At 59.2% G+C, this 18390-nt stretch overlaps 2 protein-coding genes across 7 annotated transcripts in view; both read left to right on the forward strand.

The window, feature by feature from the left end:
- Window positions 1-2596: 2596 nt before the first annotated feature.
- Window positions 2597-14500, forward strand: DDX59 (DEAD-box helicase 59). 6 transcript variants are annotated; one of them, XM_084868571.1, is made up of 8 exons: window positions 2597-2981; window positions 4322-5079; window positions 6378-6545; window positions 6922-7011; window positions 7704-7955; window positions 8705-8857; window positions 9854-9969; window positions 12169-14500. In XM_084868571.1, the coding sequence occupies exons 2-8, from the start codon at window positions 4333-4335 to the stop codon at window positions 12554-12556; spliced, it is 1914 nt and encodes a 637-aa protein (XP_084724697.1). In that variant the 5' UTR covers window positions 2597-2981; window positions 4322-4332; the 3' UTR covers window positions 12557-14500. The 6 variants fall into 6 exon arrangements, with proteins under 6 accessions (XP_084724697.1, XP_084724696.1, XP_084724701.1 ...); XM_084868570.1 differs by having other exon boundaries at window positions 2597-2955; window positions 12169-14499; XM_084868575.1 differs by having other exon boundaries at window positions 2601-2955; window positions 9854-9982; window positions 12169-14497.
- Window positions 14501-17147: 2647 nt separating this feature from the next.
- Window positions 17148-18390, forward strand: part of KIF14 (kinesin family member 14) — a gene marked incomplete at its 3' end in the record, with an annotated part of 120296 nt that continues 119053 nt past the window's right edge. The window contains exon 1 of the mRNA XM_084868510.1: window positions 17148-17197. The remainder of the gene's footprint in view (window positions 17198-18390) is intronic.

The following is an 18390-nucleotide window of genomic DNA, read 5'->3' on the forward strand; positions in this document are numbered from 1 at the left end:
ATCAATAAAAATATATTTTTAAAAATGCTAAGGCTCATGTGCTTGCTTCGAAAAGTAGGGGGTTGCTGGGGGACCCCTTGGAGGCTCACCTTGGGGGAAAGCGAGTTCTAAAGGAAACGGTTTCTCGAGGCGCTGTGGGGAGAAGGAGAAGGCGCTGAGAAAGCCGGGGGATGTGCGAGGAGGAGCGTGGGACACGGTGAAGGCCAGTCCCCGGTACACGGAGCTCGGCCACGAGGGGGTTAATGCGGGGTTTTCTGCTTCTGACGAGCATTTTCTCCTAACTGCTGCTCTGAAATCAAATTATAGCTTTCCAGGGGGAAAAAAAAAAAAAAAGAGAGAGAGAGAGAGGAGAGGAATACGCTGAGGTGTGCACAGGGATCGAACCGCCGCCCCTCTGAGACCGCCGCCTGGGCCGTGGGGGTTTCCGTGCCGCGTGCAACCTTCCCCGCAGTCCGTGACCTCTCACACGCATTCCCACGGCGGGGGGTGGGTGGGTGGGGGGCTGGCAGGGCGGGCCCCCGGCTGGCTGGCGATCTGCGGGATCTAGAATGCATTCCCTGACTTCAGCCCGGCCGGCGTGGCTCGGCGGTTGAGCACTGACCGGTGAACCGGGAGGTCAGGGTTCCATTCCCGGTTGGGGCACAGGTGCTGGTTTAGGGCAGGATCCCCAGTGTGGGGCGTGCAGGAGGCAGCAGGCCAATATCTTTCTCCCATCGACGTTCCTCTCTCCATCCCTCTTCACTCCTCTGTCTAAACATTGATAAAATAAAACAAATAATGAAATTTGCTCTGGCTGGTGTGGCTCAGTGGACAGAGCACCAGCCTGCGGACTGAAGGGTCCCGGGTTGGATTCCGGTCCAGGGCACACGTCCGGGTTGTGGGTTCCATCCCCAGTAGGAGGCCAGTCATGATTCTCTTTCATCATTGCTTCTATCTCTCTCATGCTTCTCTCTCTCTCTCTCCCTCTCCCTTCCTCCCTGAAATCAATAAAAATATGCTTCAAACAAACAGAAAACAGTGGCCCTCCAGTGCCACCCCCGTGCTGTCTGTCTCGGCGGGATGCCAAGCCTCACCTGGAAGCGGGTAGGGAGCGGCTGCAGGCGAAGAGGTGTGAGCCACGGTTCCCAGGCGGCCGGGAAGGATGGGCGTTGGGATGCCTGTTCGTGTCTCAACAGCTCTCGCTGTGACCGCATTTCCTGTTCGGAGCCGGGCTCAGAGTGGTCACGTAGGACGGTGAGCTCCACCTGAGTCAGGCCGCACCTTTCTGGCCCCGCCCTGCCCGGCGGCGTCTGTCCGGGGGCTCGGAGCGTGTCAGCACCGCGGCCTGCGGTTCCCCCGGCGCTCCCACAGGGAAGGCTCCCGCCGCCGCTGCCCGCCGCTCACCCACAGGCCACCGTCTCCCCGTGTCCGTGGGGAGGCAGAGCAGCGGGGGGGAGTGGATTGTGCTCCGAGGAGTCCTGATTGGGGACCTGAATCTGAGCTGCTTTTTTTTTTTAACAACAACAAACACACAGGCCCTGGCTGGTGTGGCTCAGTGGATAGAGCGTCGGTCTGTGGGCTGAAGGGTCCTGGGTTCGGTTCTGGCCAAGGGCACAGGCCCCGGTTGCAGGCTGGATCCCCAGTGGGGGGCGTGCAGGAGGCAGCCGATCAAATGATTCTCTCATTATGGATGAGCCTATCCCTCTCTCCCTCTCCATTCCTCTTTCTAAAATCAATGAAAATATATTAAAAAAATAAACATATTTTTTTTTATTGATTTCAGAGAGGACAGAGAGATGAAGATATCTCGGATGAGGGAGAATCACGGATCGCCTGCCTCTTGCACAAGGGTGACCCCCCCACTGGGGTTCGAGCCCACGACCAGGGGAGGAATCGAACCAGAACCGTGACCTCCTGGTTCACAGGCGGGACACTCAGCCACGGAGCCGCGCCTGCTGGGCCCAGCAGCGTCCCTGGAGCAAAATACACCTCCCGAGTCCTCAGCCCCTTCCCCTCCGGTCCCTGTGATTTCTGCACCACCAGCCCCGGGGGGCCCTGGCTCAGAGGCTGCCCATCGGGGACCGTTAGCCAGAGGGACCCAGCCGCAGACGGTGCTGTTTTCTCTCTGCTGTCGGGCGGGTGTGGCCGTGGCGGGAACTCGCCACATGAAACGGCCTCGGCTTAATGGTAGGGCCAGGCCGGCCAGCCCAGAGCGCAGTCAGCATCCAGCATCCAGGCTTCCGGGACCTGCGCACCCCCTGCCCCCCATGCCCGCCCTTTGCACGCAGACTTCCCGCTCTGTCCCGTGCCCGGCCCCGCGCCGCCCCTCCCGCCGTCCTTTGGGGCCGTCCGAGGCCTTTTCCGCCCCCGCGATCCGTCAGTTCTTCCAGGAGGATCCCCGCCCTGCCCCGCCCCGCCCCGCAGACGGCCTCCCGCCCCGATCCGGCTCCGGGCTTTCCCTCCAGCCGGGAGCCGGGAAGGGGCGGGGCCAGCGCGTGGATCTCCCTCCCCTGTTCCTGGCCACGCCCATCAGCCATAGGCTCCACCCACAGTAGCCCCGCCCCTCCGCCTTGGCCCCGCCTTCCCTGTAGATCTAGGGCGGCGCCGCGGCCCCTCCCAAAACCCGGAGCCTGACTCCGCTCCGCACGCCCCTCCCAGCAGCGGGGAGGCCGAGTCTGGAGGCAGGAAGCCCGGCCCGGCGCGTGAGGAGCTGCGGGGGACGCGGCGGGGCCGGCGGCTCGGGCCTCCGTCCATCTGGACCCGGGCGCTAGGGCGTGGCAGCAGGAGGGGCCCTCCCTCCCATCATGCCAAGCTCTACGCCCGCCCCGTCTCCTAGCAACGCCTGACGCGCAGGCGCTCTGAGTGCTGGGCGGCGGGCCGCGCAGGCGCCCTGGGTGCGGGCCGCCGGGCCGCGCAGGCGCCCTGGGTGCTGGCCGCCGGGCCGCGCAGGCGCTCTGGGTACGAGGCGCAGCGCGGGTGAGACCTGGATCCGGGAACTGGGGGTGGGTGTGGGGTCGGGGATGGAGGGATGGGGGGTCCCGGCGGGGAAGGGGGCCGCCCTTGGACTCTGCATTCCCAGCCTTTAGCGCCCCCAGAAAGCCGCGCTCCACGGGGCCATAAGATCGCCTTTGCAGACCCCCAGCTGCATTTTGTTGTTGTTGTTGTGGGAATCGAGCCGTTTGCCCTGAGAATTGTTTTTGAGAAAAAACGGGTAAGAGCGTATGGGATGGCCACTTGCACAGACGCCCCTGGTGAGGGCGGGCACCCCGGGCCCTGACACGGGCTCCTGTGGGGGAGACCCAGGCTAGGGGGTGTGTGTGTCTATGGGGGACACGCCCCTGCCTGGGGCCCCGAACAAGGTCCGCTGACCTGGGGAGCACTGAGCACCCTGGCTGGTTCCCTACTGGGTCCAAACAGCGTCTGCCTCTGTGCGTGGCGGCTTTGATCGCGAAGATTCCCGTGGGAAGGTATCCCCCCTGTTTTGTGAAAATGCAATAGGACTTACAGTGCAAGCAGGCAGCAAGCGGGCGTAGGCTGTGTGCACGGGCTGCGTGTGTCTCCCCGTGTGTCTGTATACATATGCGCATGCGTGTCCGTTCATGTGTCTCTCTGTGTTGGTGTATGTGCATACGTGTGCTCATGTGTGCATGTGCGTGTGTGTGTGTGGGAAAGGATGCTGTCTTCATCAGAGAAAGCTGGTGAATGGAAGAAAAGCTCCCTATAGGTAGCGTCCTGATACTTTCTCTCATCCTTTGAGGCAAAACCCAGGGACACTAGGCCCGTGGTCGGCAAACCGCGGCTCTCAAACCACACGCGGCTCTTTGGCCCCTTGAGTGTGGCTCTTCCACAAAACACCACGGCCTGGGCGAGTCTGTTTGGAAGAAGTGGCGTTAGGAGAAGTTTAAGTTTTTTAAAAAATGTGACTCTCCAAAGACATCTCAATCGTTGTGCTGTTGGTATTTGGCTCTGTGGACGAATGAGTTTGCCCACCACTGACCTAGGGTGATTTTATCTAGGATAACCACCTGCTCCTTTGTACCAGGCACTTCATTGCGTTTAAAATAAGCCTCATTGCCGAAACCAGTTTGGCTCGGTGGATAGAGCGTCAGCCTGTGAACTGAAAGGTCCCGGGTTCGATTCCGGTCAAGGGCACGTACCTTGGTTGCGGGCACATCTCCCGTAGGGGGCGTGCAGGAGGCAGCTGATGGATGTTTCTCTCTCATTGATGTTTCTAGCTCTCTCTCCCCCTCCCTTCCTCTTTGTAAAAAAATCAATAAAATATATATATTTAAAAATAAATAAAATAAAGTAAACCTCATCCTATACGTAATTTCCTCCGCAGGAGAGTGAAGGATGTTTGTCCCGAGATCTCTCAAAGTCAAGAGGAACGCCCCTGACGGCGGCCAGAGCTGCCCGCCGGCCAAGAAAGCGAAGCCGGACGCCGAGGTCGTGCGGTGGGACGCGGGGAGCGGTCCCCCCGCGGATGCCGTCGCCCCGGGAGACGCCGCGGGAGACACCGCAGCTGCCCACGGGCCAGAGGCCGGGCCCACGCCAGGCACCCCGGACGGCCGTCCCCCGGAGGAGCCCGTCAAGTCCTTCTCCAAACTGCAGCGCCCGGCGGAGCCTGGGGAGCCGGCCTGCGTGGTCTGCGGCCGCTACGGGGAGTACATCTGCGACCAGACGGACGAGGACGTGTGCAGCCTGGAGTGCAAAGCCAGGCACCTGCTGGACGTGAAGGGGAAGGAGGGGGAGGCGCCCGGCGGCCCCCCGGAGGCCCCGCCCCCGGCGCCCTACGCCTACCGGGAGCACCCGTTCATCGCCGGCCTCCGGGAGGACCAGGTGGAGAGCCTCCGGCAGCAGCTGGGCATCTGCGTCCAGGGGCGGGCAGTGGCCAGGCCCATCGTGGACTTCGAGCACTGCGGCCTCCCCGAGACCTTGAACCGCAACCTGAGGGCGGCCGGCTACGAGGTGCCCACCCCCATCCAGATGCAGATGACCCCCGTGGGGCTGCTGGGGCGGGACGTCCTGGCCAGCGCGGACACGGGCTCGGGGAAGACGGCCGCCTTCCTCCTGCCGCTCATCATGCGCGCGCTGCCCGAGGTGAGTTCAAGGCCGCCCGGGGCCGCGGTGGGCAAACTCATCCGCCCACAGAGCCCACTGTCCACAGCTCAACGATGGACGTGTCTCTGGAGAGCCACGTTTTTTTAAACGTAAACGCCTTCTAACGACGCCACGTCTTCCACACAGACCCACCCAGGCTGTGGTGTTTTGTGGAAGAGCCACACTCCGGGGGCCCGAGAGCCGCATGTGGCTCTCGAGCCGCAGTTTGCTGACCCGGGGCCTGGGATAAGTGAGGCATCCACCCACCTCCTGGATCCCCTGGGTTCAAGTTGCAAAGCGATCCTCTGAATCTTCATAAGTGAGGACTGTGTCTGAGAAACATAACTTTAGGGAATTTTTAAAAATATGTATATATATTTTTATTGGTTTCAGAGAGGAAGGGGGGGGGAGAGAGAGAGAGAGAGAGAGAGAAGCTTCAATGATGAGAGAGAATCATTGAACCCTCCCTCTCTGAAATCAATAAAAAATACACATGGAGTGGCCAGATGATGGTGATCTCTGAACGCATCATCATCTGGCCACTCCGTGTCCATCCTATAGAATAAAAGGCTCATATGCAAGTTGTCCCCTTGACCAGGAGTTTGACCAGCAGGCAGGCCGGCCAACCGCCCATGTCCCCTCCTCCGGGCCAGGCTGGCCGGACCCCACCCATGCACGAATTCATGCACCGGGCTTGTAATATATATACATATATGTATCCACACACTGAGTGGCCAGATTATTATGCGTTCATAGATCATCATCATCTGGCCACTCAGTGTATACACACACATGCACACACACGCACACACACGTGTATTTTTAAATATTTGCTCCTGTACACACACACACACACACACACACACTCACACACACATACACATGCACACGCACACACACATATGTGTACTTTTAAAATATTTGCTCCTGTCCACACACACACTCACTCACACACACAACATGCACACACGCACACACACATGTGTATTTTTAAATATTTGCTCCTGTACACACACACACACACACACACATGCACATGCACACGCACACACACATATGTGTACTTTTAAAATATTTGCTCCTGTCCACACACACACTCACTCACACACACAACATGCACACACGCACACACACACACACACACACGTGTATTTTTAAAATATTTGCTCCTGTCCACACACACACACACTCACACACACAACATGCACACACGCATACACACGTGTATTTTTAAAATATTTGCTCCTGTCCACAGGAATGGACGGCTGGTGTCTCTAGTCTGCTTTCCGTCTTTGCAGGGCACGTGTCCGTCCGCGCTGGTCCTCACCCCGACGCGGGAGCTGGCCATTCAGATCGAGCGACAAGCCAAGGAGCTGATGAAGGGCCTGCCGCGCATGAGGACGGCGCTGCTGGTGGGCGGCCTGCCCCTGCCCCCCCAGCTGCACCGCCTGCGGCAGCAGGTCAAGGTGAGCGGCCCCCTCCGCCGGGCGCCCTCCAGCCGCCACGGGGACCGGGGCGTGTCCTTCCTGGAGAGGGGGCTTCCTGCCAAGTCAGTGCAGGCATTTTTTAAAATATATTTTATTGCTTTTTTACAGAGAGGAAGGGAGAGGGAGAGAGAGTTAGAAACGTTGATGAGAGAGAAACATCCATCAGCTGCTTCCTGCACGCCCCCCACTGGGGATGTGTCCGCAACCAAGGTACACGCCCTTGACCGGAATCGAACCCAGGACCCTTCAGTCCGCAGGCCGGCGCTCTATCCACTGAGCCACACCAGTTAGGGCTTGCATTTATTTATTTATTATTATTATTATTTTTTTAATTTGCTTTTCCCCTTCTCCCCAGGTCGTCATTGCCACCCCGGGCCGCCTGCTGGACATCATGAAGCAGGGCTCCGTGCAGCTCCGCGGCCTGAGGATCGCGGTCGTGGACGAGGTGAGTGGCCGGAAACTCTCGTCTGTTTTATAAAAACACATGTTTATGGATCTCAGCGAGGGAGGGAGAGATGGAAACACCCACGATGAGGGAGAATCACGGATCGGCTGCCTCCTGCACGCCCCCCACTGGGGCATCGAGCTCATGTTAAAAATGGTGTTTCAGCCCGGCCGGCATGGCTCAGTGGTCAGGCGTCGTCAACCTATGAACTGGGAGGTCACAGTTCAAATCCCGGTCAGGACACAGGCCCAGGTTGCAGGCTCCAGCCCCAGGAGGGGGCGAGCAGGAGGCAGCCGATCCATGAATCTCTGTCATCATGGGTGTCTCTCTCCCTTCCTCTCTGACCTTGATAAGAAACCTACACGAATAAAAGAGTAAGGTGCAAATTGGCCGTACCTCCACGACGCCCACCAGCCAATCAGGAGTGGATATGCAGATTAACCCAGCAAAGATGGCGGGTTAATTTGCATACACAGGCACCAAGTGGAGGGGGCGGGGGGGCTGAGCGGGGCAGGCCTGTGTCATCGCCACGGCGGGCCTCTGGGCAGCGTGGGGAGGCGGAAAGACAGCTCCGGCCGGAGCGAAGGCAGAGCCGGGAGCCGGGCCGAGGAGGGCCCGTTCCTGCCCGCGTCCCCGTGCGCCCGGCCTCTCGTTTACATACAAAATAACGAAACGAAACGGCATCGTTCCAGGCGGACACCATGCTGAAGATGGGCTTCCAGCAGCAGGTGCTGGACGTGCTGGGCGCCGCCCCCCCGGACTGCCAGACCCTGCTGGTGTCGGCCACGATCCCCACCGCCATCGAGCAGCTGGCGGGCCGGCTGCTGCGGGACCCCGTGCGCGTCTCGGCCGGGGAGAGGAACCGGCCCTGCGCCAGCGTGCGGCAGATCGTGCTGTGGGTGGAGGAGCCGGCCAAGAAGAAGAAGCTGTTCGAGATCCTGAACGTGAGCCGGGCGCCCTTGGGGGGCAGGCCCGCGGGGAGCCGGCCCGGGGTCCCGCCCGCGCGCCCGCCTGCTGGGCCTGGCGGGGAGGAGCCGTGGGTGTGGCTCTCGGGGAATCTGGCCCAGGTCCCTGCTAATAGATTGCACTGCCTGTCTCAGAATCCCGTAGGAATCCATGAAAAAAAATTTAAAAAAATATACATATCCTATTGGTTTTTTACAGAGAGGAAGGGAGAGGGGTAGAGAGCTAGAAACATCGATGAGAGAGAAACATCCATCAGCTGCCTCCTGCACACCCTCTCCACTGGGGATGTGCCCGCAACCAAGGTACCGTACATGCCCTTGACCGGAATCGAACCCAGGACCCTTCAGTCCGCAGGCCGACGCTCTATCCACGGAGCCATACCGGTCAGGGCTGTTTGTGCATATTTTAAAGAAAACCCTAACTGGTGTGGCTCCATGGATAGAGCGTCAGCCTGCAGACCCAAAGGTCCCGGGTTCGATTCCGGTCAAGGGCATGCACCTTGGTTGCAGGCACATCCCCAGTGGGGGGTGTGCGGGAGGCAGCTGATGGATGTTTCTAACTCTCTCCCTCTGCGTAAAAAAAAAAAAAAAAAAAAAAATCAGTAACATATTGAAAAGAAAAGAAAAAGAAAACCAGGCATGTCCACAGGCTCTGCCTGCTCCCTCCTCCGCGGTGTTTGTGAACCCCCCCGCCGGCAGCTTTAACGCCCGCCCTCCCTCCGCCCCAGGACAAGAAGCTGTTCCAGCCGCCGGTGCTGGTGTTCGTGGGCTGCCGGCTTGGCGCCGACCTGCTGAGCGAGGCCGTGCGGACGGTCACCGGCCTGCGGAGCGTGTCCATGCACTCGGAGAAGCCGCAGGCCGAGAGGAAGCGCATCCTGGAGGTTCGGCTCCCGGCCCCCTGGCCCTTCTCGCCCCCGGAACCCGGGTCGCCTCAGTCTCAGGAGACGCCGGTGTGACCAGCCAGTGTCTAACGCTGACCCTTTCTTAAAAATGCTCCCCCCGCCATTGTGCCCCTGGCCGGAATCGAACCTGGGACCCTTCCGTCTACTGAGCCACACCGGCCAGGGCAAAGCAGGCCTCCTTTTAACGACTTAAGAACCCGAGGCGGGCGGTGACCGAAGGAAGCGGACTGTCCCTCCCGCCAGCTTCTGCGTTTGGGGAGCAGTCAGCCTGGTCCCCGGGGAGCGTCCGCTCACGCTAAGGAGGTGACTCACTCAGGAGCCGCCGTTTCTGACCTCAGGTCACCGAGGCCGGGCCAGAGCCTGGCTCGCCTCTGGGAGAGGTTTGCCCGAGGGAAGGAACAGAAAGCATCCCGGGGGAGGAGGGGCCTGGGAGGGCCTGGGGCCCCGCCCATTCCCCCCCCCCCCGGGGATACTAAGTTTCCCTCTCGAAAAGATCCTGCAACAATGTTGCAGAGAGTATCGTGAAAAGTATCTCCAGTCTGTAATCTATAAAACCACAGGAGACACGGTTAGTTCTCAGGGGTCAGGGGTCGCCAGCCCTCAGGCCCTCACAGACCCCGGCGGTCCTCAGGCCGCCCCCTCCGGCCCTCACAGATCCCCCGCGGTCCTCGGACCGCTCCCTCCGGCCCTCACAGACCCCTGCGGTCCTCGGGCCACCCCCTCCGGCCCTCACAGACCCCCGCGGTCCTCGGGCCGCCCCCTCCGGCCCTCACAGACCCCCGCGGTCCTCCGACCGCCCCCTCCGGCCCTCACAGACCCCCGCGGTCCTCGGGCCGCCCCCTCCGGCCCTCACAGACCCCCGCGGTCCTCGGACCGCCCCCTCCGGCCCTCACAGACCCCCGCGGTCCTCGGGCCGCCCCCTCCGGGTCGGCGACCGCCGCTCTGAGCAGCGCACGTTGTCGCTTTCCTGCGCAGGGCCTGCTGGACGGGGCCCACGAGGTGGTGGTGAGCACGGGCGTGCTGGGGCGCGGGCTGGACCTGGTCCGGGTCCGGCTGGTGGTGAACTTCGACATGCCCGCCAGCATGGACGAGTACGTGCACCAGGTGAGGGGGTCCGGGCACCAGGTGAGGGGGTCCAGGCACCAGGTGAGGGGGTCCAGGCACCAGGTGAGGGGGGTCCGGGCACCAGGTGAGGGAGGTCCGGGCACCAGATGAGGGGGTCCAGGCACCAGGTGAGGGGGGTCCGGGCACCAGGTGAGGGGGGTCCGGGCACCAGATGAGGGGGTCCGTGTCCGTGCACCAGGTGAGGGGGGTCCGGGCACCAGATGAGGGGGTCCGTGTCCGTGCACCAGGTGAGGGGGGGATTCGGGCACCAGGTGAGGGGGGGTCCGGGCACCAGGTGAGGGGCTCCGGGCACCAGGTGAGGGGGTCCAGGCACCAGGTGAGGGGGGTCTGGGCACCAGGTGAGGGGGGTCTGGGCACCAGGTGAGGGGGGTTCGGGCACCAGGTGAGGGGGGGTTCGGGCACCAGGTGAGGGGGGTCCGGGCACCAGGTGAGGGGGTCCATATGCCGCGCGGCCGTCCGTGTCCATGTGACGGCGAGAGAAAGGGAACGGTTCTGGGAGGGATGGGAAACTTGATTTTTAGTTTATTTTTATGCCTATTCTATAGGATAGACACCAAGTGGCCAGATTATTTTATCTCTGAATGCATCATTATGTGGCCACTCCGTGTCTGTCCTATAGAATAAAAGGCTCATATGCAAATGGTCCCCCTGACCAGGAGTTCCACCAGCAGGCAGGCCAGCCAACCGCCCATGTCCCCTCCCCCTGGCCTGGCTGGCTGGGCCCCACCCGTGCACGCATTCATGCACCGGGCCTCTGATATGTATATACATATATATATATATTGAGTAGCCAGATTATTATGCATTCAGAGATCATCATCATCTGGCCACTCAGTGCATGTGCTTACAAACTAAAATTTTAAAATTAAAGACTCTGTACTTAAATCATAATTAGAAATGATGACCTGCAATGCCATTTATATTTTTTAAGTAATTGTTTTTTTAAAATTTCTTTTGATTTCCTTTTTTAAACTTTAATATATATATTTTATTGGTTTCAGAGAGGAAGGGAGAGGGTGAAGGAGAGAGAGAGAGAAACATTCATGATGAGAGAGAATCATGGATCGGCCGCCTCCTGCACGCCCCCTGTTGGGGATCAAGCCCCCAACCCGGGCATGTGCCCTGACCGGGAATCGAACCCGGGACCCTTCTGTCTGTGGGTCAGCGCTCTATCCACTGGCCCACACCGGCTGGGGCTGCTTTATATTTCTGGTTCTCGTCAGTGGGCAGGTTAGATGGCTTTCAGAACCGGAGGAAGAAAGGGGCGGGGTTGCAGGGGGGGTGGAGGTGGGGGTGGGGGGTAGGGGCTGGGGGAGGGCTGTTCTGTGCGGACACTCCTGGCCGGGGGACAGGAGCCCGGCCAGCGCTGTGTCCGAGGAACCGTCCCCATCTCCTCCTCCCGTATCCGTGTCGCTGGCCTTTCCCTTTCCAAGGGCGTCTCTCCCCATCGCCGCCGGAGGGGCCGGCCGGCGGCTCTCCTTTCGGGCGGACACAGAGCCGCCTCTGAGCCGTTATCTCCCCTGTGCTGCCGACGGCTTCCTTCCCCGGCGTCACTTACCGGCCAGGCCAGGGGGCCTCTCTCCGGGGCCCCTCCCCTGGGCCTCCCAGGGGCCTCTCTGAGGCCCGCTCCCCCCTACCACCCTCACCCTCCCACCGGGACGCCCAGGAGGCCTCTCTGAGGCCCGCTCTCCCCCACCCCCCTCACCCTCCCGCCGGGCCGCCCAGGGGCCTCGGGCCAGACGCTGCCCCCGGCCGGGGGCTCGGACCAAATGACCCGGCAGGGCCCCCCACCCTGCACACCCCCCTCCGCACCTCCTCACTCCCCTCCACCCCCTGCTGCGGGCCAGAGGGCGGACCACGGCCCAGGCGGCGGTTTTCAAATAACCGAGGCTCGTCTCCTCCCACGTGGAGGCAGGTCGTGGGGATCTTCCTAACGAATTAAATACTTAAGAAGCACCGGCCGGTGTGGCTCAGCGGTTGAGCACCGACCTGTGAACCAGGAGGTCAGGGTTCGATTCCCGGTCCGGGCACAGGCCCGGGTGGCGGGCTCCATGCCCAGCGTGGGGCGTGCGGGAGGCAGCCGGTCGGTGATCCTCTCTCGTCAGCCCCGGGCCCTGCCCTCCGCCCTCGGGACGTCCCGCCAACCCCTCTGCCTCTCGCCGCAGGTGGGCCGCGTGGGGCGGCTGGGCCAGAGGGGCACGGCCATCACCTTCATCAACAACCAGGCGCGGCGGCTCTTCTGGGACGTGGCCAAGCGGGTGGAGCCCACGGGCTCGCTGCTGCCGCCCCAGCTGCTCAATTCGCCGTACCTGCGCGAGCAGCAGCGGCGGGAGCAGCAGGGCGCCCGGCAGGCCCAGAACCCGCTGGTCACGGGCGCCAACCTCATGGACATCATCCGGAGGCACCACAAGAGCCAGGCCCCGAGGTGACCGTCACGCCCCCCTCCGTCCCCCTCCGTCCCCCTCCGCCCCCCGGACACGCCCAGCGCGGCCCCGGGACCTGCTGTGCGTCCGGACCTGCGGTTTGAGGACCCGGGACGAGGACGCGAAATAAAAACGGAAAAGAAAAAATTGGGGGGCGGTTTAGACAAACATTTCTTTTTATTTATGTATTTATATTTTTCAAGGGCTGGGGAGGGGACATCTATAATACTTTTTAAAAATATATATATTTTGTTGATTTTTTACAGACAGAGGGAGAGGGATAGAGAGTTAGGAACATCGATGAGAGAGAAACATCCATCAGCTGCCTCCTGCACACCCCCCACTGGGGATGTGCCCTTCAACCAAGGTCCATGCCCTTGACCGGAAACGAACCCGGGACCCTTCAGTCCTCAGGCCGACGCTCTATCCACTGAGCCACACCGGTTAGGGCCATGTATACTACTTTTAGCAACAAATTTCAATTAAAATATTTTTTCTGCCTGGCCACAGTTGTTCAGTGGGTAGAGAGCGCCGACCTAGGAACCAGGAGGTCAGGGTTCGGTTCCCGGTCAGGGCACAGGCCCGGGTTGCGGGCTCGATCCCCAGTGGGGGGCGTGCAGGAGGCAGCCGGTCCGGGACTCTCTGTCATCGTGGACGTTCCTCCCTCCCTCCCTCTCTGACATCCATCAGTAGATTAGGAAGGAGATGCCCCTCTCGGAGGCAGGCTGAGCGGCACTCTGGCTGTGCTTCCGGCTGACCGCACGGCCACGGCGCCCGCTCGCCCGGGAGGCAGCCTGGGCCGGGCGGGCGGGCGGGCGGCGGCAGGTCATTCGAGGTGAGCGTCCTGGCTGGGCCGCCCGCCCGTAAGCCGACTCCGGGGAGACAGGGCCCTTTGTTGTCCCGGAGCGTGACCCCGCGGCTGGCCGCCGCTGACACCGGCCGGGGTAATTAGGTGAGCGGCCGCACTCCGCCCCGCCGGGCCCCTCGCGGTCCCTGGTGCGCCGTGTGGCACGCGTGGCCTCCGGCACCGAGGGGCAGGCGTTTGTCATCCATACACGTTCACACCGAGCCGTTTACAGCCGCCGGCGCGGCTCAGCGGTGGAGCGTCGACCTAGGAACCAGGAGGTCAGGGTTCGATTCCCGGTCAGGGCACAGCCCCGGGCCGGGGGCTCCATCCCCAGTGGGGGGGCGTACAGGAGGAAGCCGATCCATGAGTCTCTCTCATCATGGGTGTTTCTCTGTCTCCCTCTGGAATCAATAAAAATATATTTTAAGAAAAGATAAAAAGGGAGAACTCTGTGACCATGAACTCTCTCTCTCCGCCTCCTCCATCCCGCCCCCCATGTCCTGTGCCGAGTGGGGAATCGGGGGGCACAGACAGTCCCCCCTCGCTGCCCGCTCCCAGCCCCCCTGTGGGCGTGCACCATCCTCATTTAAGGTGACCAGACGTCCTGATTTTTAACAATTTGCCCCGAGTCCTGTGGCGTTTTAAAAATGTCCCAATTTTTGGAAAGATTTTTGGAATCGGGACTTTTTTAAAACGCCGTGGGACGCGGGACAAATTGTTAAAAAGCGGGACGTCTGGTCACCTTATCCTAATTACCCCGGCTGGGCGGGCGGGAGGGCGGGCGCCTGGGACACAGCGGCTGCATTGAGGCCCCTGTGTCCCCAGGCGAGAGGTAGGGTTTCGGATGCGCCCAGGAGGACGCAGGGTATCGGGTGCCGCGTTCCAGGAACGGGCCAGGTGCCTGACGCTCCGAGCCGTCCAGGGAACGGGGCTGCGGACACACAGCCCCCACGGCTGGAGGCCCTGCGTGGAGCCTCACGGAATCACCCGCTGTGAGGAGGAGAGAGCCGGGAACTAGACCACTGCGACCTCTTTTGTTTTTGTTTGAAATATATTCGAATAGTCCTGACCGGTGTGGCTCAGTGGATAGAGCATCGGCCTGAGGACTGAAGGGTCCCGGGTTCGATTCCGGCCAAGGGCATGTGCCTTGGTGGCGGGCGCATCCCCAGTGGGGGGTGTGCAGGAGGCAGCTGATGGATATTTCTCTCTCATCGATGTTTTTAACTCTCTATCCCTCTCCCTTCCGCTCTGTAAAAAAAATCAATAAAATATATTAAATAAAAGAATCCCGGGGGCAGTTCTCTCCGTCCTCGCTGAACCCTAGAGCTCCCTCTATGTACAGACGGGTTACCCAGGAGGCCCTGGGGCTGGCAGTGGCTTTCTGACTCTTACCAATCTTCCCTGGATCGGACCCAGCGTGACTCAGAGAGAAAGAGCTCCTGGAACACTCGCTCACCCCCGAGCGCTCCTCCGTCCACGTTAAAAGGGGATGACTAGCCGAAACGGGCGTGGCTCAGTGGATAGAGCGTCGGTCCGCAGACTGATAGGTCCCGGGTTCGATTCCGGTCAAGGACATGTAGGTTGGTTGCGGGCACATCCCCGGTAGGGGGTGTGCAAGAGGCAGCTGGTCGATGTTTCTCTCTCATTGACGTTCTTAGCTCTCTATCTCTCTCCCTTCCTCTCTGTAAAAAAAAAAAAAAAAAAAAAAAAATCAATAAAATATATTTAAAAATAAAATAAAATAAAATTATATATATATATATATATATATATATATATATATATATATATATATATATATATATATAAAGGGGATGACCAGCTCCCGGGAACAGCCTCTCCTCCGGTGACGGGCAGGCTTGCCCCATGGGCTTGGGTTGCGTCACCGAGTGGTCACGACGGAATTCTTCAGGGTCTCACCAGCCGGGCAGACCAGAGCGTGCAGGCGCATGCTCCCAAGGCCCCTGGCCGGACACGTGTTGGCATTTAGAAAGAAAATACAGAACCTGCCCCATGTAAGCCGGCCTCTGTGTATAAGGCTGGCGGACATCTGAGAACCACAAGAGTCTCAGTCGCACCAAAGACGCGGCAGTAAAAATGCAACTCAGCACGAACTCCTGCAAAGCAGGACAGTACAGCCCACGTTTTAGCAAACGAAAAAGTATGAAGTTGAGTAAATTGCAATACATCTGTATCCCCAGGGACTGTTAACTGGCCCGAGTGAAGGTTTTCCTGTGCCCTTTAACCTAATCTAAAAGGCTTCCAATGGGCTTGCATCATTAAAAAAAAAAAAAAAAAAAAAAAAAAAAAGCCCAAACCGGTTTGGCTCAGTGGATAGAGCGTCAGCCTACGGACTGAAGGGTCCCAGGTTCAATTCCCGGTCAACGGCATGGACCTTGGTTGCAGGCACATCCCCAGTGGGGGGCGTGCAGGAGGCAGCTGATCGATGTGTCTCTCTCACCGATGTTTCTGGCTTTCTATTTCTCTCTGTAAAAAAAAATCAATGATTAAAAAAAAGGACAATAAAACATTTTTTAAAAAAATTGGTTTCAGAGAGGAAGGGGGTAGAGAAACATCGATGAGAGAAAGTCATGGATCAGCTGCCTCCTGCACGCCCCCCACTTCCCACCAGGATTGAACCCACAACCCGGGCATGTGCCCTCCCCAGGAGTTGAACTGTGACCTCTTAGTTCATAGGTTGACACTCAACCCCTGAGCCAGGCCGGCAGGGCCTCTTCTGACCTCTTCCCATGTGCTTTCTTTCAGTTTGTCTCCCTCTGGTGGATTTTTTTTTTTTTTAAAGACTTGCTTTTATTTTCAGAATAACTGGATTATTTGGGACCGTGAAGAGGGAAGAAGATTTTGATGTAGGGAGATCCCTGGGACGGGGGAAGCTCAGGCCAGAATGCAGGTGTGGGGCCCCGTTTCTCTGAGGCCAGAGCTAAGCAGAGGCTTAACCCAAGGGAAGAGTTGGCAGCTGGTGGTGAAGGAGGTTGGAAACTAAGAAAAAATGACCAGCAGGGTTGGTAGCTGCCTGCAGATGCAGTTGGTTTCTTCGGTCGTTCATTTATAGAATCCCGTTTCACGCAACAATCTCGCATTTCCATACACGCCGGCTACTGCAGCTCTCACAGATACTTGACAGTTGCCTGTATTCGGTTAAAATATTTGTCAATTATTTTGACGTATAGCAACCAGTCACATTTTATTATATATATATTTTTTAAATTATTTTTCTATTGATTTCAGAGTCGAAGGGAAAGGGAAAGAGATAAAAATATCAATGAAAGCCTGACTGGTTTGGCTCAGGGGATAGAGCGTCGGCCTGCGGACTGGGGAGTCCCGGGTTCGATTCCGGCCAAGGGCATGGACCTTGGTTGTGGCACATCCCCAGTGGGGGGCGTGCAGGAGGCAGCTGATGGATGTTTCTCTCTCAATATTTTTTTTCTTTTCTAAAATATATTTTATTGCTTTTTTGCAGAGAGGAAGGAAGAGGGAGAGAGAGTTAGGAACATCCATAAAATATGTTTAAAAATCAAAACAAAATACAGATCCATCCAGGGCCAGGCGGGTCCGGCGTTCAGATGCCCCAGCGACCCAGCCTGCGGGCGCTTCCGGGGGGCGGGAGGACGCCAAGGCGTGGCGCCGACGAGACCGTTCAGCAGCCAATCAGAAGGCGGAGCCGCCGCGACGTCAGCGGCGAGGCCAGTCCGATTGCCACCTCCGGCAGCCAATCAAGGGAAGGCGGCGCCGACGGGGCCTCAGCCGCTCATCAATACGCGACGCCCGGCAGCCAATCAGAGCGCGGCTTCCGGTAGCCAATCAGAAGGTGGCGCGCCCGGTTCAAATTGTGGGCAGCGGGCAGCGGGCGGTGAGTGTCGTGGACACAGGGTCCGGCCTTCTCAGCGGTGGGGGGCGTGCGAGGTGGGGGTGCGGCCCCGTGTGGGGGTGCGGCCCCGTGTGGGGGTGCGGCCCCGTGTGGGGGTGCGAGGTGGGGGCGCCCCGTGTGGGGGTGCGGCCCCGGGGGCGCGGGCGGTGGTCTGGGCTCAGGGCCCCCATGGAGTCCAGGGCAGGAAGGGAGGGAGGGAGGGAGGGAGGAAGGCCGGGCCCGGCGGCCGGACCTCAGGCCCCGGACAGTCTCTCCGCCCTCGCCGTGGCCCGCTGAGCCCGGAACCGCGGGGAGGCCGCCGGGGGTGCGGGGTGCGGGGACTGCTCTCCCCGGGGTCCGGGCCGGTCCGATGGAGAACCTGCCGAACGCCCCACCTGCGGGTGGGAGCCGCGACGAGTCCAGCTGCGGCGGAATCGCCAGCCTCTCCGTGTGTCTGCCCAGGAGGAGGGCTGCCTGAGAGGCTTACGTCCTGGGTTTGGTTTACTGAGACCTTTAGAAAGACTTCCCTAAAAATTAACTCCTGGTGTTTTGTTCTTTTTAAAAATATATATATTTTTAATTGATTTCAGAGAGGAAGGGGAAAGAGAGAAAAAAAAGAGAAAGAGAAACATCAGTGATGATAGAATCATTGATTGATCGGCTGCCTCCCCTCCTGGGGATTCAGGCTGCAACCTGGGCATGTGCCCTGACCGGCAATCAAACCGTGACCTCCAGGTTCAGAGGTTGGTGTTCAGAGGTGCCTCCTCCTTTTTCGAACCCGGCCGGAGTCCTGTATATCGAACGTTTCCAACCTGTAGGCCATTGTTTTTTTGTTTTTGTTTTTGTTCCTGTTTGTTGACTGGTAGTCTTGTTGGGATTTTGACCGATTCGGCCTCTGTGACTTCAAATAATTCTGTCCATATCCCACTAGGCATTCCTGTTTGTACTAGTAGCATCTCTTCAACATGCATTCTGAAAATGCTTCTCGGGCTTTGAGGTACTAAGGGTTTCCTTTAATCCCCTCTCCCTGCTCCCCAAACTTAAAAAAAAACAAACAAAACACTTTGCTGACATGTCCTTTTTACATCTTTTAAGTCACTTGGCTCCTTTGACCTGATGTAAGGATGATGTGCTTATTCCTTCTAGACGAAGGAACTAAGACTAGGAGATCTAGTCTTTGGAATCCGTAGCATTTGCATAATGGGGATGTAATAAGCATTTGTGCCCTGACCTGTGTGGCTCAGTGGAT

Source organism: Pipistrellus hanaki, assembly GCF_964339955.1.
Source record: "Pipistrellus hanaki genome assembly, chromosome: 20".
NCBI lineage: Eukaryota > Metazoa > Chordata > Mammalia > Chiroptera > Vespertilionidae > Pipistrellus > Pipistrellus hanaki.